This window comes from Lithobates pipiens, unplaced genomic scaffold (assembly GCF_037356315.1).
Source record: "Lithobates pipiens isolate NorthernLeopardFrog02 unplaced genomic scaffold, aLitPip1_a1.2 Scaffold_3, whole genome shotgun sequence".
Taxonomy (NCBI): Eukaryota; Metazoa; Chordata; class Amphibia; order Anura; family Ranidae; genus Lithobates; species Lithobates pipiens.
The window spans coordinates 96059384-96081698 of NW_027507790.1; the positions used below are offsets into that span (position 1 = coordinate 96059384).

A 22315-nucleotide genomic window follows, 5' to 3' on the forward strand; every position below is an offset into this window, starting at 1 on the left:
ACTCAAGTGTGGAGAAGATCTGATGCAGATCTCTGCCTCCTGGGACAACAAGAAGGTAGAAAAATGATTCTCTAAACCCTCAGGATCAAGCAATGGGAGAAGACGCTCTGGCGAACCCTTGGTTATTTGCCCTTTACTATGCGTTCCCTCCGATGAGACTCATTCCAGAAGTTCTCCAGAAATTTCAGTCCAAAAAAAACATCTTATTCTAGTGGCTCCTTTTTGTTTTCTCTTCTGAAGAGACTGACTTTGGGTCCTCCGTTTTTTTTTTTTTTTCTTCCTTTTGAGGGAAGATTTGATCTCACAGGGACTGGTACTATATCTGCATGCGGCATCCCTGAATCTGTCAGCGTGGTTTCAGAAGAACAGCTCTTAAAGTCTCAGGGATTTTCAGATAAGGTCGTAAGAGGAGTTAAGGCAGAAGGTTTTTTTTTATCTTAATGTATTCTGTGTAGCAGCACCCCCTCCATTTACCTACCTGAGCTCCTTCTCTCTCCCGCAATGTCCACGATCCCCTCAGCAATTCAGTATACTCCCCCTGATTGGCTGAGACAGAGCAGCGGTGCTATTGGCTCCCACAGCTGTCAGTCAGCCAATTGGGGGAGAGGGGGCAGAGCCAGGTCGGGGCTCCATATCTGAATGGATACACGGACCTCTAACTCTGCTTGGGTGACAACCTGTAGCAAGCTTCTGGCTGAGGGGCACTTAAAGGAGGGAGTAGGAGCAGCAAAGAGGGACCCGAGAAGAGGAGGATCTGGGCTGCTCTGTGCAAAACCAACTGCACAGAGGAGGTAAGTATAACATGTTTGTTTAAAAAAAAAAAATGAGACATTACAATCACTTTAAGACCATGGTTAACTGTGTAAGCCTGAGACCAGGGCTGTTTCTGCTAAAAACTGGAGAGCGTTTAACTCCTGGCCTGTGGAGCATCAGCGAGAGCCCCCAGATATTCGATCAATTTTTTATTCCAGGGTGTGGCTGATCATGGTCTTTCTGTTGCTTAAAGTTCAGGCTTCTGCACTTAGTGTTTTCCTCCAGGTTTCTCTCTTACAGGACACATTTGTGACAATTTTTTTTGTCAGATCTAGACCAGTGGTGTTTAAAGTAGAAATCTACCCTAACACTAAAATTCCTGCATCTACAGACATCCACGATCTAACACTAACCTATCTAGCCCTGTAAAGAAGAAATCAGTATACATACCCTTTTGAAGCCTTCTGACCCGCTTCCATGCTCAGTTGTCAGCTGTGGCTTTGCTGTAGAGGCGGTGCAAAGGAAGCCCCTTAGTAACTCTGTGGGTGACATCCCTCCCCATTCATTTCACAGCTGTTGTCAGCTGTCTTCTCTGCAGAACCTCTACCACTGTAAATTGGATCGGCTTCAAAAAAAGTTATGTATACTGATTTCTTCTCTACAGGGCTAGATAGGTTAGTGTTAGATTGTGGATGTCTGTAGAAACAGGGATTTTAGTGTTAGGGTGGACTTCTACTTTTAATCTCGTCTGTCCTGGGATTTGTCTTCTAGTCTTTCAAGCACTGGTTTTAAATCCTTTTGAACCCCCAGAGGAATTGTCAATAAAACTTCTAACATTGAAAAAAAGTTTTTCTTTTTGCAATTACTTTCGCCGGTAGGGTAAGAGAATTGCAAGCACTTTTGATTAGGGAACCCTTCTTTATTTTCGAGACTAGAGTAGTCCTCAAAGTGGATCCAGGCTTTTTACCTAGGGTAGCCTCTACTTTCCACAGGTCTCAAGATGTCCCTTTTACCTACTTTCTGTTCCTCTCCCAGTAGCAAGGAAAAAAAGGTTTAGTCTCTTGGATGTAAGAAGTCTTGTTCCTTGAAGGTTATGAAGGGTTTAGATAGTCAGATTATTATTTCCCCCCCAAGTCACATAGGGGTTATAGTGCATCCAAGTCCACCATAGCTAAGTGGATAAGATTAGCTCTTTCTAAAGCTTATAAGCTGATGAATGTTTCCCCTCCATTTATTGATGCACATTCAACAAGACCATTGTCAACATCATGACCCAAGAGAACTGGTGCCTCTCCTGAGCAAACTTGAAAAGCAGCTACATGGTCCAATTATTCAACATTTGTTAAACGTTATCACTTGGCTCTTCTGTCTAGTCAAGATCAGGCATTTGGATGCAAAATCCTCCAGGCAATAGTCCCTCCCTAAGGGGTAAATTCTTGCTTATCGTCTCGGGCTGTCCTGGGAGTTTACTTGACAAAACCAGTTAGATATCACCTTTCCTGTGAGTCTTCCAGAACAGCCGGATTCCTATCCTTTAATGTTTTATTATGCATCTGGCTTTTTCTATTAGAGGTGTCCTACAGTTCTTTCCAGGTAGGAAGAGCTCTAGATTTCAGGCTGTCCTGGAAAACTCCCAGAAAAGGAGTTTTCAATAAGTCTAACTTAGACTTATCCTAAGCATCCTAAGGAAAGTTGCTTCACTCTTTTTGGATGTTCGAGTTTATAGTCTGAAGGCTTTGTTTCAGGCTGCATTCACACCTGAGCATTTCAAAGTTGTATGTTTCTTTTTGCCGCAGTTTTTAACCACGATTTTGCTGCAATTTTGTACAGGTCACTAATGTACAAAGCCTGTAATCTTCCCCAGAAGCTCATGTTCTTTTTTGACCTTAGGGCGAGGCAAAGTTTTTAAGGCATTTTGCTTCAGGTGACAAAACGGTCCGATGCTTGTTGGGCAAATTTCAGGCATTTTACGAGCTGAAAACGCTCAGGTGTGAATGCAGCCTCAACAGCCTGATTCCCTAAGTGTTCTGCCTGAGTGTCCTCTTAAGGGTCCGGCTGCTTCTCAATCCACTATTTCTACGTAGGTTCATTAGCTAATTTCTGAGGCCTTTTCTTTTAGGGCCAAGGTACCCCCTTTGCCAGTCAAGGCCTATTCCACCAGAAGTGTCAGTGCTTCCTGAGCTTCTGTTGAAGTTTGTAAGGCTGCTGCCTGGTCCTTTCTTTATATATGTACAAAGTTCTACCAAGTAGATGTTTATACACCTTTTATTTATGCCAGTTTTGGGCAGAAGGTCTTGCAGGCGGCTTTGTAGTGGGGTTCTCCCTCTTCTGTTCTGGGTTTTCTGCATTTTTCATCTTGTTGCTGTGTTTGGTTACCTCTAATGTTCAGTGTTTTTGGACTTCCTAAGTAGTTATGAATATGAATGTCTGTGTGTCCTGTAATGTAAGTTTAAGAATTTAAGTTTTTCGGTTCATCTGTAATCTTTTTCTTGTATATCACAGGACACAGAGCTCCCTCCCCTCTTGTCTGTTCCCCATTGCTTGCTAGAAATTTGAGGTTAAGTGGAGCTGGGTCGGGCTATGTTTGGTTGGTTTCTTTCGCACTTTTTTGGCCAGTGTATATTTAGCTGAAAGTGGCAGCACAACCCACATAGTCTTGAATATGAAGTCCTCTGTATTCTTTGATGTAAAACGGATTTTAGAATCCAATTTTTAGAACCAAATCTTTTTGCAGTTCTGGACATTTAAACATTTTGGTTGGGATAGAAGGCACTTTGTTGAATTGCAATTTATTTAAATTACTTTTTTATTTTTATTTTTTCTGCAGAGCACAAACATGGCTTATGGAAATGTAACTGAAGACACAGTATATACCTGCACCGGGCATCCCTTGAGATCGGATATAGCCAACATTCTAGACTGGATGCTCAACAAAGAATTCACCACCGCCTATAATAGTATCCTCTATTTTGTAATACAACAATTGGGGGCAATAAATTTACATGTGTTTACAAGTGTTGGGAACCAGCCTGGTTCATCATGACAGGTCACTGGCAGTTGGCACCTATTTGCTGCTTTCTGTACAGCCAGGAATTTACCTGTGGTGATCGTTTCTGGATGTGCACCCAGCAGTGATCACAACAGGTAATTACTTATGACCTCTCATTATAGTGAATGGGGCCGTTGGCCCCATCTAGTTGATGAGAGCTGCAGCAGGAATTGCTGTTATAATTCACACTGGCCTTAATCGCTGGTTTGACTTGCTTGCATTAAGTCCAGGTAGTTGCTTTATTATATTTTGCAAACAGGCTTACTTATTGTATTAGTGATAATGTTCTTTTTACTGAAATATTAGACATGGGCATTAACAAATTGTTAAAGCCTATGAGAGATTGCCATTTGTTTAATTTGCTCGTGTTGGGCAGACTCTGGTTTTGGATCATAGGAAAAGAGCCGTATGTAATGTCACTGTTTTATGGTGATTGGGGCAAAGCATTATGGCAAATACATTGATTCCAGTTTTTGCAGTGCACCAGAATGATAAACACAAGTGAAAACTAGACACTAGTGGGTTCTTATTTGAGGTCTTATTCAGATGTGGATAGTGAATAGGAAAACAGAAGGCACTCGTTCGTGCATGCTTGATCCTGAACCAGGCTGTTTGCGTCTATTTAGACACAGTCTGACTTGGCCCCACCCCCGAATATCTGCTCATAGGTTTTTACTGGAAGCAGCAGTAGCCAGTGGTCCCCAGTTCTCTCATTCAGGCATGAGACCAGTGTGAGGGGAGCAGCGGCCGATCGTGCTTAGGTGAGTATTGGGGGAAGGAAGAAGCTAAAGCTACTGTTAAAAGGTTTTTCTCTGTAGTTCACGACTGACACAGCTCCTTTCTTATACCATCGGTTTGTTACACCACCTTCAGGAGAGGACTAGGCAGAACATGTTAATATGTTATAATAAAACCAGAACTTTCTAGTTCCGCCCAAGGGGCGGTCCCTTAGGTAATAACCCCCCAGCCTGCTACTGCAGCCTCAGTTTTTTTTCTGTCTAGTGGAGAAGGACCTAGGAACCCTGCAGGCCCATCAGTCCGTGGATTTTTTCTGAAGAAGTTTGCCTTTTGCGCAAGATTAAGATCCTGTGATCTGCTATCAACAGCCGGCTGGGTGACGGTTCATATACAAGGAATGGAGTCGACCACAACTGACCTTTTCGGTCCTCAAATACATGGCGTGCACTACCCCTTTTGAGGAGAGCCTTCTCAAAAAGTGGTCAGCTCCTCCGGTCGTGGACCCCCCAGTATCCAAGTTAAACAAAGTAACCACAATCCTGGTAGAGGGGACTCCTGCCTTAAAGGACCCCACGGACAGGAAGGCTGAGGCAGTGGCTCGTTCCTTGTTTACGGTTGTGGGGTCAGAAATGTGACCGGTACTGGCCACAGCACTTGTGTCACATACACTTACTGAGTGGGCAAAACTTTTGCACCGCAAATTCAGGGAGCAACAGGCTTCTCCTGTTTGCGTGGAACTAGCAGACCAGTTAGTGCAAGGCCTTAAGTACATTTGTGATGCGGCCCTGGATACTCTCCTTCTGTTATCCAGGGCTTCAGTGTCAGCAGTGGTGCTGAGGCACCTGATTTGGCTAAAATGCTGGTCGGCTGACCGGGCATCTAAAGAAGCCCTGACGGATCTACCCTTCCTTGGCGAGTGGCTCTTTGGAGTCTCATTAGATGACATTATTAAAAGTGCCACAGGTGATAAGAGTACACTACTCCCAAAGGCCAGACAGGCTAAGGAGCCACGCAGTAGGCAATGGCCCTTTTTTTCCGCTCACAAATGGCTTTTTTGGCTGCCCGGGGTGTCGGCTAAGTATCCCCAGCCCGACAGGACGACCTCTGAAGGACCAAAGCGTCCCTGGAACCGCAAGCCTTACAAACCTGCGAGCAAAAGTGGTACCACCAGAAGGTTTGCCCCCGCCTGCAACATGGGTGGGGGGTTGCCTTCGGGAGTTTGCAGCCCGGTGGGCCTCTCGGCTGTCAGACCAATGGGTCTGCGGTCTGATTTCCTCCGGCTACAAGATAGTTCCTCTCTTGGCCACCAAACAGATTCTTCTCCTCCAGCATACCCGTACTCCCGGCTTACCGGGAGGCCCTAATGGGGGCGGTAAGGGACCTGCTGAGTCACGGGGTGATAGTACCTGTTCCGGAGTCGGAGCGTTTCCAGGGGTTCTACTCAAATCTGTTGTCCCCAAAAAGGAAGGGGTACGTCCAATATTGGACTTAAAGGCCCTCAATTACTTTGTAAAAGTACAGAGGTTCAGAATAGAATCAGTTCGCTCAGTAGTCGCTGCACTCCACCAAGGGGACTCCCTGGCCTCTTTGGACATCCAGGATGCATACCTGCATATACCAATATGCCTTCGGCATCAAAAATTTCTGCGATTTGCAGTTGGGGAAGCCCACTACCAGTTTGTGGCTCTCCCTTTTGGCTGGCATCAGCCCCCCCTGAGTCTTTACCAAGGTACGGGCTCCTGTTTTGGCATTGCTGCGACAACCCGGGATCACGATCGTAGGTTACCTAGACGATCCCCCTGAGAGCATCTTCTGCCTCAGAGTTAGAGGAGGATGTGGCGATCACCTTGCAAACCCTGCAGGAATTTGGGTGGCTGTTGAACCTAAAAAAGTCAGTAATTATACCGACTCGGCGTTGGGAGTACCTAGGCTTACTGCTGGACTCCATGGAAGTGAGAGTCTATCTCTCTTCAGACAAGCTGCAAATTCTCAGCCACGGTAAAACCTACATCTCCACGTGTGAGCAGAAAGGTTGGCGTTCGCGCTCCTTTTCTATATCCAGAATCCTGCTGTTTCTACAGCAAGTAGTAGACCAGAACTTGGCCCTGAGCACCATTAAAGGACAAATTTCAGCCTTGGATGTCTTTTTTTATTTATTTTTTTTTTTTTCAGCGACCCCTGGCGTCTCACTCTCTAGTGAGCACTTTTGTTCAAGGGGTGCGACGTGTAGTTCCTCCGGTGCGCCCACCATTACCCCCGTGGGATCTGAACCTGGTGTTATCGGAGCTTCAGAAATCACATTTGAAAAAATATCAGAGAGATCCCTCTGCTGACTCTCTCAGAAAGTGCTCTTTCTAGTGGCTATTACATCGGCTAGGAGGGTTTCAGAACTGGCGGCCTTGTTTTGCAAGTCGCCCTATCTAGTTATCCTCAAGGATAAGGTGGTGTTGCGTCCGCAACCTTATTTTCTGCCGAAGGTGGTTTTGGCGTTCCACATCAATGAAGGACATTGTTACTATCTCTGTGTTCTAAACTGACACATCCTAAGGAGCTGGCCCTCCATTCACTGGACGTGGTCCGGGCTCTGAGGGTGTATTTGTCTGCTACGGCTCCCTTTCGGAAGTCAGACTCCTTGTTTGTTTCGGTGGCTGGTCCAAAGAAAGGCATGGCACTCTCGTCGGCCACCATTTCCAGGTGGATCAGACAAATTGTAGTACAGGCCTACGCCTTGAAGGGGCAGGTGCCCCCCTTTCCGGTCACGGCCCACTCCACCTGGGCAATTGGAACGTCTTGGGCCTTCCGACATCAAGTGTCTGTCGCTCAAGTGTGTAAAGCGGCGACTTGGTCGTCTGTTCACACCTTTACGAAATTCTACAAGGTAGATGTCGGTGAATCGGCTGATGCCTGTTTTGGCCGCAAAGTTTTGCAGGCAGCCGTGTAATTGCAATTGCACTTACATTTTTTCCATTTTTTTTTGATAAACACAGTACTGTTAAGTTAATGCACTGTTGCATTTGTTACCGCAAGTTTTGACGCGGTTTGTAGGTATTGACTCCCAGATTGAGGAGCACTCTGTTTTTTTGTGGGTATAGCAGTTCCTTGCTATTCCCACAGTGTTTTTTGTGCGTGAAGTTTCATGGGCGGAACTAGAAAGTTCTGGTTTTATTATAACATAATATGTTCTGCCTAGTCCTCTCCTGAAGGTGGCATAACAACCCGATGAACCTCTTAATTGTACAACCTCTTTTGGGGGAGGGGGGGGGGGGGGTGGTTCAGTAATGTCTGCTCTTGTCCAGTAAGGAAGCTTCCTGAATTGATTGTGTTGGCTCAATGCCCAATATGCAGGTTGAAAGTAAAGCTGAAGTAGAAAATATTGGTGTTAACGACATATTCAGTTTAAAATAGAAATTCAATGCAAAATGTCCTTAAAGCGGGAGTCCTCCGCGTTTTTTTTTTTTTTTTTTTTATTTATTTATTTTTTTAAAGCCAGCAGCTACAAATACTGCAGCTGCTGACTTTTAAAATAGTGACACTTACCTGTCCAGCGCGCCCGCGATGTCGGCACCCGAAGCCGATCGCTAGGTCGTCTGTCGGGTCCTGCCGCCGCCATCTTGGGTATGGGAATCAGGAAATGGAGCCTTTCGGCTTCATTTCCCGGTTCCCTACTGCGCATGCGCGAATCGCGCTGCGCAATAAGGACGCTCCCCGCTGCCTCTGGGAGCTGTGTGTTTCCCAGCAGGCAGCGGGGCACTTGCGGCAAGGGGCGGGAACTTGCGAAAAGGGGAGTAAGTTACGCCCCTTTCCGCAGAGAGCTGTCCCGGAAGTGGGTGCAGTTACCTGGATTATCCAGGTAACTGCACCCCCCTCCCCCCTGAAAGGTGCCTATTGTGGCACCGGAGGGGGGGAGGGTTCCGATGAGCGGAAGGTCCACTTTAGGGTGGACCTCCGCTTTAAACCCCTCATATAAAATTGCTCAGATAAAATCTTAACTCCTAAAACAGTCTTTCTGGTAGCAATAGTATTGGCTTGGAGAGTTAGTAAAATTTGTGATTTCTATGTGGTAGAGCCCTAGTGCATTATTTTACCAGACAAAACAATCTTGGTACCAAACTGTGGCTACTTCCATAGAACATGGAAAGTAACCATTCTTTCTGCATTAACCCTACTAAAGAGAACAAGGCTTTTTACTGTAGAGCCGTCAGAAAATTCTTAGATCTAGAGATTATGAAATGTTGAAGGAAGTTCTGCAGCCTGTTCTGTTTCCAAAAAGGGAAACGGTAACAAAAAATGCAATGGCAAGATGGATCAAAAATACTAATGCAACATCATCATTGGACTGAATTGCTAAAGTATTTAAAACGCATTACAGCACATTGAACCAGGGCTTTGGCCTGTTCGTGGGTCAAAAAAGTGAGTGCTTTGTCTGAGAAGATCTGGAAGCAGCCTCCTTGACAAACTTCCAAACCTTTAAGTCATTAGACACATTGACCTTTTATCCAGCCAGGACCAGGCCTCTGTCAGAAAAGTTCTGCAGATGGGCTGGCATTCCTCCCTAATGGGTGTTTTTGTCCTTGTCATATGCTATCCTGGAAGATGAATAGGAAGTTGGTTATCTGGTAGCTCCAAGCTCCAGAAATCTTCCAGGACAGCAGGATATATCTCACAAGTTTTAACTTTTGGTAAGCTGGTTTTCATGGGTTTCTGTATTACCTTTTGGTCTCTAAGGTCACTAGGAGATTCTGCAATTTTATAATGATAGATGATGTGGTTCCCGTTTTTAAGTGGTCAGCGTTTTTCTCTCATTTGCTGTAAATGTAATCCATTGTGCAGAAAAAAATGATGCTCCTTAAAAGTGACATTTTCAGATATAATGGAATTAAAGACATTAAAGGGCCTGGCTCTTCATGACATCTTGACAGAAATTCACCTATATGTTCATCGAGGTAACACCAAAACAACTCTTCTTCTGACTGATCTTTGTTGGTGTGTTCACTATATCTGTTAGAATTATGGGATTATCCAAAACACTTCATTTAAACATCAACACTTTTATATGTGGTAAACAAGTTACACTCAAGTCAAAACTTAAATTGATATATTGAGCTGCTTAACCACTTAGCTGCTGCCACAACTGAGGTATCCATCTCTTCAGACGCAGGTCGTCTGTACGATAACAGTGGTCTCCGCGGCGGATTCGCCGCAAGATCACCGCTATCGGCGGCAGGAGAGGTGCCACCCCCCCTCCCGCCGCTTACCGGACCCGTCGGTAGCGGTGGAGGCGATCGGGTCCTTTTGCTAGCTGGGTATGGAGACGAGTGAGGCTAAGATGGCCCCCACTCGTCTCTATTCCATAGGAGGGCGGAAGCAACGTCAAAACGTCACTTCCGCCCATACCTCTTAAAGGTATATTTAAAAAAAAAAAAAAAATTTTTATTCATTATCATCATTTTAGTCCAAATATGAGATCTGAGGACTCTTTGACCCCAGATCTCATATTTAAGAGGACCTGTCATGCTTTTTTTTTCTATTACAAGGGATGTTTACATTCCTTGTAATAGGAATAAAAGTGATCCATTTCTTTTCTTTTTTTTTTTTTTTAAACAGTGTAAAAATAAATAAAATCAATTAAAATAAATAAGAAAAAAAAAAAAGGTTTTTAAAAACACCCCGTCACGAAGAGCTTGCGCACAGAAGCGAGCGCATACGTGAGTAGCGTCCGCATATGAAAGCGTGAAAAAAAATGTGAGATATCACCGCGATCGGTAGAGTGAGAGCAATAATTCTAGCCCTAGACCTCCTCTGTAACGCAAAAAATGCAACCTGTAGAATTTTTTAAATGTCGCTTATGGAGATTTTTGAGGCTAAAAGTTTGACACCATTCCACGAGCGGGCGCAATTTTGAAGCGTGACATGTTGGGTATCAATTTACTCGGCGTACCATTATCTTTCACAATATAAAAAAAAATTGGGCTAATTTTACTGTTGTCTTATTTTTTTGTATTCAAAAAAGTGAATTTTTTCCAAAAAAAGTGCGCTTGTAAGCCCGCTGTGCAAATACGGTGTAAAAAAAAAAAAAAAGTATTTCAATGACCGCCATTTTATTCTCTAGGGTGTTAGAAAAAAAACAATATAAAATGTTTGGGGGTTCTAAGTAATTTTCTAACAAAAAAAACAGTTTTAAACATGTAAACACCAAATCTGAAAAAGAGGCCAGGTCCTTAAGTGGTTAAAGGGGTTGTAAACCCTTGTGTTTTTTCACCTTGATGTATCCTATGCCCCCCCCCCCCCCACAATTTTACTTACCTGAGCCCTAGAATTTCACCCAGCGGGGATGCTCTGTACCTGCTCAGGGCTCTTGATGGGATAGATTGATAGAAGCGCAGCCATTGGCTCCCGCTGCTGTCAATCAAATCCAGTGACACGGGGGACGTGGTCAAGTCCTACATTTGACAGCTATGGACGCAAATGCTGGACTTGTGAGCGCACCCACAAGAAAACCCCCTGGGAGAGCGCTTCTCACATTGTGTGCTGCTGCAGGCTGTGGAGGGACACAAGCAAAGAGGTGGCATTATCAGGTTTGGAGACACAGGCATTTCCTTTGACACATTGTTACTGCTGCATTAGGCTGGGCATTAATAGCAGAAATTTTGCTGGACTATAGCCCTAGCAGTGTATGGATTCCTTCTGGTAGTGCCTCTGCTTTGTGCATCAGGCTATGAGCAGGAAGGGGACAAGGAACACCTCAAAGGGTTCTTAAGGATCGATTGTTTTACGACAGTCTAAATCCATGTCCAAGAAAATGTCATCCTCCCCTGAGAGTGATGCGTCCGGTCAGAGTGAGCCATCAGGGGGGACTGTTATTGCAGCAGCGCTGGACACTTCAGCCCCTATGTAACTCAGGAGGTTTTTTCTTCTACCATTTTAAGTTTGGAACAGAAGATTGATGCTATGGTCGCTTTCCGTAGTGGGTCCAAGCGTAGAAGATCCCCATCCAGTGCCCAGGACCCTCATGCTGAAGAGCAAGGGGCAGGAGATCATGAAGTTTTTCAAAGGATCAGGAAGATGCTGATGTCTCTTCTTCCGAGGATATATGGAGGCAGCAGTCTCACAAGAAAGACTGTTAGTACACTCTCTTACTAAATTGGTTTGCTAAACTTTTTTGCTGCCTGTCGAGCAGTCTATCGATGAGCCCACCTCTGGTTTGGGATCACTAAAGCCTCCCCAATCTGGGGATGCCTTTTCTATCCATTCATGGCTAAAAAAGCTGATGTATTCTGAATGGGAACACCCAGATGAGCACATACTGGTATATACACGCAGGGTCCTATGGTTGAAAAATTGGTCAGCCAAAGCGCTGTTTAAAAAGCTCTTGGCCAGTTTCCCATTTCATGGTGAACGGTTGTTTTGGAGACGATTTAGATAAGTATATCCAAAGGATTTCTAAGAAGTTGTTTTAAGAATTTTTCCTTTTTAAACGTGCATCTTCTCCAGTGCCAGGAGCATCTGCCTCTAGATAGTAGATAGTCTCGACTGCCTCTACCGTCGAGCTCAAGAGGAAGACCTTAGGGGCAGTCCCATGGCCAAAAGAAGACTTGGGGCAGGAAGCCCGCAAAGCAAAATACTAAAGCCTCTTTATGAAGGAGCGCTCCCGCTCACTCGGGTGGGGCAGAGATCCAGGGAAAAGGAAGTCTCTCTCTAGCTCTGGATCATCTCTTGTCCCAGAAGGTGATATCAAAGGTTCCCACACAAGAGCAGGGCTCAGGGCTTTATTTAAACCTCTTCACGGTACCAAAACCAAATGGGGAGGTAAGACCCATTCTAGATCTCAAGGATCTGAACTGGCACTTTAATATCCATCCCTTTCGCATGGAGTCAATCCGATCGATTGTCTCCCATTCTACGAGAGGAATTTTTGGCATCAGTCGATATCAAAGATGCCTATCTCCACGTGCCAATATTTCCCGCTCATCAGACGTTTCTGTGCTTCGAGGTAGAAAATCGTAATTTTCAGTTTGTGTCTCTGCCGGTCAGTCTAGCCACCTCACCGCAAGTGTTCACAAAGATCCTGGCGCCTCCTTTAGCCAGGTTAAGGGCTCAGGGTATAACAATTCTAGACTGCTTTTAGTAGCTCAATCAGTCAGCTGTCTAAACCAAAGTTTAATCTGAGCTGTAAGCTACCTAGAATTCCTAGGCTGGATTCCCAACCTAGAAAATCCTCTTTAAAGCCGTCAAGGAGATTACTTTGGGTCGATCATAGATATCGTTCAAAAGAAGGTATTCTTACCCCAGGCAAGAATTGACTCCATAAAGGAATTGATTCGACTTGTCAAAACAAAGAGAAGTCCTTCCATTCGGCTGTGCATGAAATTTGTAGGAAAGGTGGTGGCCTCCTTCAAAGCTGTTCCTTATGTGCAGTTTCATTCAAGACTGCTGAAAAACACCATTCTGGCGACCTGGAACAAGAAAGTCCAGGCTTTGGACTTTCCAGTGCGCTTATTGCCCAAGGTGCATCAGAGCCTCAATTGGTGGTATATATCCAGCAACCTTCAACAGGGGAAATCCTTTCTACCAGTATCCTGGAAAGTGGTAACGGATGCCAGCCTTCTAGGCTGGGGAGCAGTCCTGGAAGAAGCATCTGTCCAGGGGAAGTGGTCCAAGTCGGAAAGGACCTTGCCCATCAATATTCTAGAAATTTGGGCAGTACATCTGGCCCTAGAGGCCTGGACGCTCCGACTACGGAATTGTCCTGTCAGGATTCAATCCGACAATGCCACAGCTGTGGCCTACATCAATCACCAAGGGGGCACGAGAAGTCGTGTAGCCCAAAAAGAGGTGAATCGTGTTCTATCTTGGGCAGAAAGCAACATTCCTTGCCTATCAGCGATTCATTCCAGGGATAGAAAATTGGCAGACGGACTACTTGAGTCGCCAAGCATATACCGTCCTTAAACCGTGGTGTATAAAAAAAAGTCCAATAAATTGACAATGTGCACCTTCAAATTATTCTGTGCTTCTTGGAAAACAGTGCCCCATAAGAAATGCAAGGAGGCACTTGGAGAACACAGAACCAGGAAGTTTCCTCCCACTCCACAGGCTACACAGTGGCTCATAATGTGAAGGTGAAATACCTCCTTGTGGGGTGAATAATAGCGGTGAGTGTGTTTTTCTTATGGAGCATTGTTTTCCAAGAAGCACAGAACAATTTGAAGGAGCACATTGTCACTTTTATTGGACCATTATTTTTTTTATTTTTTTTTTTATACACGGTATATGCATATTTCTGAACCCAGTTTCACAGCAACAATATACACCCGTCATATATGTTGGATTTTTTTTGCACAGAAATGTCACTTTGACAGGTTTTGCGCAGAATTGTGCTTATTTTTTATTTTTTTGAACATTGTGCTTTTTTAATTTTTTTTAACATACGTACAATATGCATTATATATAAGTGGTTAGGAAGTTTACACACCTGTGACACACACCACTCAAGTATTTAGAGGTTGTATGTCGCCTCTTAATAAGAGCAGTGCCATATCTATCCCCTCCCAGGGTGTACTGCCCTGCCATTTTAGCGCCTCAAGAAATGAGATAAGCAGTCATAAATTAGAAGCTGCATAAATTCCAGAAAATGTACTCTAGTTTGTAGACGCTATAACTTTTGCGCAAACCAATAAATATACGCTTATTGACTTTTTTTATTTTTTACCAAAGACGTGGCTGAATTCATTTTGGCCTAAATGTATGACAAAAATGTTCGGTCTTTTTCTGTTTATATCGCAAAAAATAAAGATTGCAGAGGTGTGTGAAAAAAGGATGCAAATTTTTGTTTGGGTACAGCATTGCATGACTGCACAATTACCAGTTAAAGCAGCGCAGTGCCAAATTGTAAAAAGTGCTTTGTTCATTCAGCAGCTAATTCTTCCGGGGCTGAAGTGGTTAATTTAACATTGGATTTGCCAAGGTGAGTTGTTTGTTCTCCCTGGAGTCAAATGAATGACGTCTATTTATTTCTCTTGGGTCTAGCTGGTGTAAAAAGCATACCAGATATCCTTGTTATGCTGTGCTGGAGAGGTGGATTGCACAGTGGGACTAGACTAGGTCCTAAGTCAAGTGCCATCTGTTTAAATGTGTTTTGGATATCCCCCTCCCCATCTTAGAAAGGTTCCCACAGCAACTGTATAGCTACCTTTTATAGGTGTGGATATTATATGTGACCCACAAGGGGGAGCTCTGACTTTGTATCTTGATCAATGGATGTATTTGTAGTAGTGGGTAAATTATATGCTTCTGTTTTTGAGGGGGGGTTTTTGCCACATGCTATCTCACAAGAATACAATGATTTAAATCTTAAGGGCCCTAAAGATATACACATTTGGGGTGTCAATTTTGAAATGTTCGAAAATAGTTGTTGCCGATCTGCTATTTTTGCATCTCCTATCATACGTTGGTTATATGCAATAGTGTCAAGTGGTCAATTTACAGAATTTTGATCTTCAGAGACCTCCAGTGGACCTTTTTCTTTTTTTTTTTTTTCAAGATCCGTTTATTGTCCTGGGAAGAACCTTCAGTTTCCAGGTTTCAAACCTCTACACTTCCTCTCCCCCATAATTCTGTTCCTAAATCGGAGCTGGAAACCCCCAAACCCCTTTCAGACTGAAATGGTGGAAAGGGATTGGGGGACACATACTGTGGTGAAAGCTGCAAGGGATTTTTCATCCTCTGCATTTTATAAGATATGTCGTCTTGACAGCTGCTCTCCACTGTCAACACACTGATTGAACTAGTCTTTGCCTAGCAGAACCTGATTCTCCCTAGCCAAGGACTAGCCTCTGTAGGCATGAAGGCATGAGGCTGGCAAAATAAAAAAAGTATATTTTTTCAATCTTGCAGGAAACCAGCTATGATATCCGTAGACCCTTGGGTTATACAGTATATCAAAAGTGACTACACCCCTCACATTTTTGTAAATGTTTTGTTAACACTTTGCTACAATGTAAAGTAGGGAGTGTACAGCTTGTATAAGTGTAAATTTGCTGTCCCCTCAAAATAACTCAACACACAGCCATTAATGTCTAAACTGCTGGCAACAAAAGTGAGTACACCTCTAAGTGAAAATGTCCAAATTGAGCCCAATTAGCCATTTTTCCTCCCCGATGTCATGTGACTTATTAGTGTTACAAGGTCTCAGATGTGAATGGGGAGCAGGTATGTTAAAGTTGGTGGTATCGCTCTCACACCGGTCACTGGAAGTTCAACATGGCACCTCATGGCAAAGAACTCTGAAGAAAAAGATTGCCATGACCCTGAAACTGAGCTGCAGCATGTTGGCCAAGACCATAGAGCGATTTAACGTCACAGGTTCCACTCCGAACAGGCCTCGCCATGGTAAATCAAAGAAGTGAAGTAATAGACGAACAAGTGCTGCCAGCATTGCTGCAGAGGTTGAAGGGGGGAGGGGTAGCCTGTCAGTGCTCAAACATTGACACTTTGGGCCCAATTGTGGACATTTTCACTTAGGGTTGTACTCACTTTTGTTGCCAGCAGTTTAAACATTAATGGCTGTGTGTTGAGTTATTTTGAGGGGACAGCAATACACTTACTACTTTTACATTGTAGAAAAGTGTCATTTTTTTCAGTGTTGTCACATGAAAAGATATAATAAAATATTTACAAAAATGTGAGGGGTGTACTGACTTTTGTGAGATACTGTATTTATGCACAAATTGAAGTTGCATTATATGAGGATTGACCTAGTTCGGAACAGATATTCACTCCTCCTAAGCTTTTTACTGAAGTGTATCCTATGGAAAATTTTAGAAGAAATGGGCTGTTCCAGTAGTACACACTACCATTTCAGTTCTCAATAAACATCTTGCAGATGCTGTTGAGGATGATCTTTCTTTGAAGGGTTCTGTAATGCCGCGTACACACGGTCAAACTGTATGACGTACTTAGTCTGGCGGAAAAGTACGCCAGACTGTCCGTCGGAATTTCCGAACGGGCTACTTGCCCACACACGGCACTTTTTGAGCGGACTAATACGGCGTACTAAGTCCGCCGTACTATCCGCCCTACTTTTGAAATGAACGGACTCGCCCACACACGCAGAGGAAATTTCAATCGCGTCTCCAGGTAGGCGGGGCCCGCGAAGGAGACGTCGCTGGCCCTGCCGCCTGGTATGGACTTAAAGGGGAACCCCAACGCCGAAAAAAATTAGCGTGGGGGTCCCCCCCAAGTCCACAACAGACCCTTGTCCGAGCACGCTACCCGGCCGGCCAGGAAAGGGGGGCGAGCGAGCGCCCCTCCCTCCTGAGCCGTACCAGGCCGCGTACCCTTAACATGGGAGGGTGCCTTGGGGAAGGGGGGGCCACGCGGCCCCCCCCACCCCAAAGCACCTTGTCCCCATGTTGAGGACAAGGGCCTCTTCCTGACAACCCTGGCCGTTGGTTGTCGGGGTCTGCGGGCGGGGGGCTTATCAGAATCCGGGAGCCCCCTTTAATAAGGGGGCCCCCGGATACCGGCCCCCCACCCTATGTGAATGAGTATGGGGTACAATGTACCCCTACCCATTCACCTGTAAAATAAAAGTACAAAAAAAAACACAACACACGAGATAAAATACTTTATTGCACAGCTCCGGGGGTCTTCCGTCTTCGGGGGTCTTCTCGCCGGACTCCTCCGCTATCTTCTTGTAGCTCTTTTGCTTGCGGAGGAGTCCGGCTTTCTTCCTCGCCGGCGGCCTCTTCTCCCGACTTCGGGGGTCTTGTCCCCCTCTTCGGTTCTTCTGCCGGGCCACCGCGCCTTCTAATAGCTCTTTTACAGGCGGTGGCCCAGTCTTCTGTCGCCTTCTTCTTCTTCTTCTTCCTCTTCCTCGACGATCTCTCCGGCCACAATGCCAGGGCCGCGCTGCGCGGCCACTTATATAGGGACAAGGGGGCGGTGTCACATGGCTTTATGTCACATGGGTTGGTGTCACATGGTGACCCCGCCCCCTTACGATGTCATAGTCCCCATGTGACATCAACCCATGTGACATAAAGCCATGTGACACCGCCCCTTGTCCCTATATAAGTGGGCGCGCAGCGCGGCCCTGGCATTGTGGCCGGAGAGATCGTCGAGTCAACATCTCCTGGAGAAGGAGAAGAAGAACGGAAGGCGGCGGCGGCAACAGAAGACCAGGCCACCGCCTGTAAAAGAGCTATAAGAAGGCGCGGTGGCCCGGCAGAAGAACCGAAGAGGGGGACAAGACCCCCGAAGTCGGGAGAAGAGGCCGGACTCCTCCGCTAGCAAAAGAGCTACAAGAAGATAGCGGAGGAGTCCGGCGAGAAGACCCCCGAAGACGGAAGACCCCCGGAGCTGTGCAATAAAGTATTTTATCTCGTGTGTTGTGTTTTTTTTTGTACTTTTATTTTACAGGTGAATGGGTAGGGGTACATTGTACCCCATACTCATTCACATAGGGTGGGGGGCTGGTATCCGGGGGCCCCCTTATTAAAGGGGGCTCCCGTATTCCAATAAGCCCCCCGCCCGCAGACCCCGACAACCAACGGCCAGGGTTGTCGGGAAGAGGCCCTTGTTCTCATCAACATGGGGACAAGGTGCTTTGGGGTGGGGGGGCCGCGCGGCCCCCCCCCTTCCCCAAGGCACCCCCCCATGTTGAGGGCACACGGCCTGGTACGGCTCAGGAGGGGGGGGCGCTCGCTCGCCCCCCTTTCCTGGCCGGCCGGGTAGCGTGTTCGGACAAGGGTCTGTTGTGGACTTGGGGGGGACCCCCACGCTGACTTTGTTCGGCGTTGGGGTTCCCCTTTAAGTCCATACCAGGCGGCGGGGCCAGCGACGTCTCCTTCGCGGGCCCCGCCTACCTGGAGACGCGCTCGAAATGAGCGGACTTTTCTCCGGGCGGAAAAAGTCGGCTCATTTCAAAAGTACGGCGGACTGGCATACACACGGCCGGATTGTCCGCCGAAATGCGAGTACGACGGACAGAATTTCGAAAAAAAAAAACGAAATTCTTAGTACGCCGGACTGCACGCTGAAAAAGTCCGCTGAAGCCCACACACGAGCGGACTGTCCGCTGAAATGTGTTTCGGCAGACTAAGTACGCCATACAGTCCGCCCGTGTGTACGCAGCATAAGGCATTCTGAAGCCCCTTTTAAGGCCTCATTTGCACTTGCAGGATCATTCTTGCCGCCAGCCATCGCTGCTCTATTTGCCTGACTATAGACTATATTTGCTAACTACAAAACAAATGAATAGGGAACATGAACCTGTATTTGAGGATGTCACAATTGCAGCTGATGCCCTTGGCCTTTTTGTTTTGTGTGTATGCTGTAGAGAATTTAACCACTTCAGCTACGGAAGATTTTACCCCTTTCACGACCAGGCAATTTTTTTCCTGTGTGCTTCGCTACTTTAACTGCTTATTGCATGGTCATGCAACGCTATATCCAAACGAAATTTATATAATTTTGTTCACACAAATAGAGCTATCTTTTAGTGGTATTGATCACCTTCCTGGATTTTTTTTATTACCTTAATACATTTTGGCCTAAATATATTTTGCTACATGTTTTTGGTAAAAAAATGTTTTTAAAAAAATCCCAATACGTGTATGGGTGAAAGTTATATCGTCTACAAACTATGAGCAATATACTGGAATTTTATAAAAAAAATAAAATAAACAATATATAAATATATATAATTTATTTACACTCACACACACTATCTCAGAAAAGATAGTGTACCCCTCACATTTTTGTAAATATAATCTGTCTTTTCATGTGACAACACTGAAGAAATTGCACTTTGCTACAATGTAAAGTAGTGAGTGTACAGCTTGTATAACAGTGTAAATTTGCTGTCCCCTCAAAATAACTCCACACACAGCCATTGTGTAAACTGCAAGCAACAAAAGTGAGTACAGCCCTAAGTAAAAATGTCCACAATTGGGCCTAAAGTGTCAATATTTTATGTGGCCACCATTACTTTCCAGCACTGCCTTAACCCTCTTGTGCATGAAGTTCACCAGAGCTTCACAGGTTGCCACTGGAGTCCTGTTCCACCCCTCCATGATGACATCACAAAGCTGATGGATGTTAGAGACCTTGCGCTCCTCCACCTTCCATTTGAGGATGCCCCACAGATGCTCAAATAGGGTTTAGGTCTGGAGACCTTATACCTATGCTTGGCCAGTCCATCACCTTTACCCTCGGCTTCTTTAGCAAGGCATTGGTCATCATGTAGGTGTGTTTGGGGTCGTTATGTTGGAATACTGCACTTTGGCCCAGTCTCCGAAGGAAAGGGATCATGCTCTGCTTCAGTATGTCACAGTACATGTTGGCATTCATGGTTCCCTCAACGAACTGTAGCTCCCTAGTGCCAGCAGCACTCGTGCAGCCCCAGACCATGACACTCCCAACGCTGTGCTTGACTGTAGGCAAGACACCCTTGTCTTTGTACTCCTCATCTGGTTGCCGCCACACACGCTCGACACTATCTATCTGAACCAAATAAGGTTCTGGATCTCATAAGATCACAGGGCATGGTTCCAGTAGGCTGACTTTCCCTAAGCTGAAGGCGCTCTCTGGCAAGAGGCTTTTCAGTCATTTTTAGAAGCATCTGCCTCCTGTCTTTTCGCTGATGCATGCAGGCTGCAGCACCCTCACAATTCTTGGATGCAGGTACTATTGACTAGAGATGGACGAACTTCCGATGGGGCATTTCGTGAACATGGTCGAAAGTTCGCAAACCGCAAAGTTTGCGACGGGCCCCATTGACTTCAATGGCAGGCGAACTTTGAAAACCTACAGGTCATATTTCCAGCCACAAAATAATTACTAGCTGTACACACATAGTCCCACCACATGGCCACTGACATAACACATGTGTGAAGTTAATCTGGGATCAACAACTACAAGCATTCTTTTTTTTTTATATGTGAAATTTTGACAATTCAGGACTCAGGAGCGCATGAAGGCAATGGAGGAGAGGAAAGGTCAGGGTAGGCTATGAAGAGGGTGGAGAAGATGATCACCGGCACTGTGATAGAGTGCACGGACACCGGCACTGTGACACCAGCAACTCGCTGCAGAATAGGGTGCAGATCAAGAGGATGAGGAGGCTGCAGAAGAGTAAGGCTGAGTGAGCCACTCAATCAAGTCTGGTGTGTCCTTTGACGTAATTGCGCCCACCTTCTACAATTTACCACTTTGGCTCAAGTCTGTTGCTCCTGCCCTACCCCTACCACCCCTGCGGAAGGACCTGCCTTTTCCTCTGCCTGTCATTTTTTAAATGACCCTGTGACAAAAGTCTCTAGAGAAGTGCAGTATGTATGTGGAAGAAGGTATATAACACCCCGCTTCAATATGTCGTTTTGGGGGCCACTGGTCTATCACACCAGTTATAATACTTTTTTTTTGGATTGCGTTTGTCACTTTGTAGTATCGCTGCAGAAACGTTCAGCAGTCACAATGCTGCACAGTGGAAACGCACTATACTATGCTTTCTATATGTGCAAGTATTTTATACGTGTATTACACACCTATATACTGCACACCAAATAGTACACCTAAAAAGGACCTTTGTGAACCGAGTAGCTAGCGATGTGCAGACTGTACCTCAGTCCCTACACTGATAAAGGACTGCTGCAGAATAGGGCAGCAGTCAAGTATAATAATCTTTCTATATTTGGAAGAAAGTATATTATACGTGTACAACCCTATATGCTGTACTACACCTATACCATACCAGTCCTTAAAAGGACCTTTGTGGACCTAATAGTAACAGCTAGTAATTAAACTGACTGTCCCTCTGCACTGACAAAGGACAGGCTGCTGCAACAATCCCTAGCACAGCAGTGCACTCAACCCTATATCCTGTACTACACCTATACCATACCAGTCCTTAAAAGGACTTTTGTGGACCTAATAGCTAGCGATTTGTGTCACTGCAGTCTCTCCCTGCTCCACACAGCAACCTCTCCCTATAATACACCAGAGAGAATGTAAAATGGCCGCCAGATCAGGTCTATTTATAAGTTAGGGGGAATATCCAATTGTCCATGTGCTGAAATGTCTCCATTGGCTGTCCTGTACCACATGATGGATGTGTCATCATGGGTCAAAGTTCTTTCACACTGTAAACACAAGTCCGCCGAAGGGGCGAATCGCGAACACGCAAAATTCGCTGCCGGGCGAACACTTCGGCCATCCCTACTATTGACAGACCCACACAGAAAGAGAAATACACATCTCTGTACATGATACAGGCAGAGCATTGGGATGTGGACAGGTCTAGAGCGTAGGAAAACTGATCGCTCACCACGTGACATACCTCCCAACTAGCTTGTCCTTTCATGTTGATCTACTGCACTATACAGATTGTTCTCCCTTTTTGCAAGGCTCTAATAAAGAGGGAAATTCCCCTGAAACGCGTCAGCCCACTTTTGAGTATTTGCCCTTGCATGGGTATGTCAAATTTTTTAACTTTTAATGTGTAGATTTTGTAACAGCTTTTATGAAAACGTAGGAACTTTTTGTTTACTTTGCACTTGAATAAATTGTATTGTCTTGATCCTAGCGGTTGATCACGCGCCTTTCTCCTCTTTCTTTTTTTCCACTCATGGTTCCAGTAATCCATGTCCTTAGTCTGCTTGTCTTCAGCAAACTGTTTGCGGGCTTTCTTGTGCATCATCTTTAGAAGAGGCTTCCTTCTGGGATGACAGCCATGCAGACCAATTTGATCCTGTGCGCAGAGTATGGTCTGAGCACTGA

At 45.4% G+C, this 22315-nt stretch overlaps 1 protein-coding gene across 1 annotated transcript in view; it reads left to right on the forward strand.

Moving 5' to 3' along the window:
* Positions 1-22315, forward strand: part of RFC5 (replication factor C subunit 5) — a 94075-nt gene that overhangs the window by 42169 nt on the left and 29591 nt on the right. Inside the window, exons 8-9 of the mRNA XM_077462060.1 lie at positions 3581-3710; positions 9406-9483. Of these exons, the coding sequence (XP_077318186.1) occupies positions 3581-3710; positions 9406-9483 (208 nt within the window). The remainder of the gene's footprint in view (positions 1-3580; positions 3711-9405; positions 9484-22315) is intronic.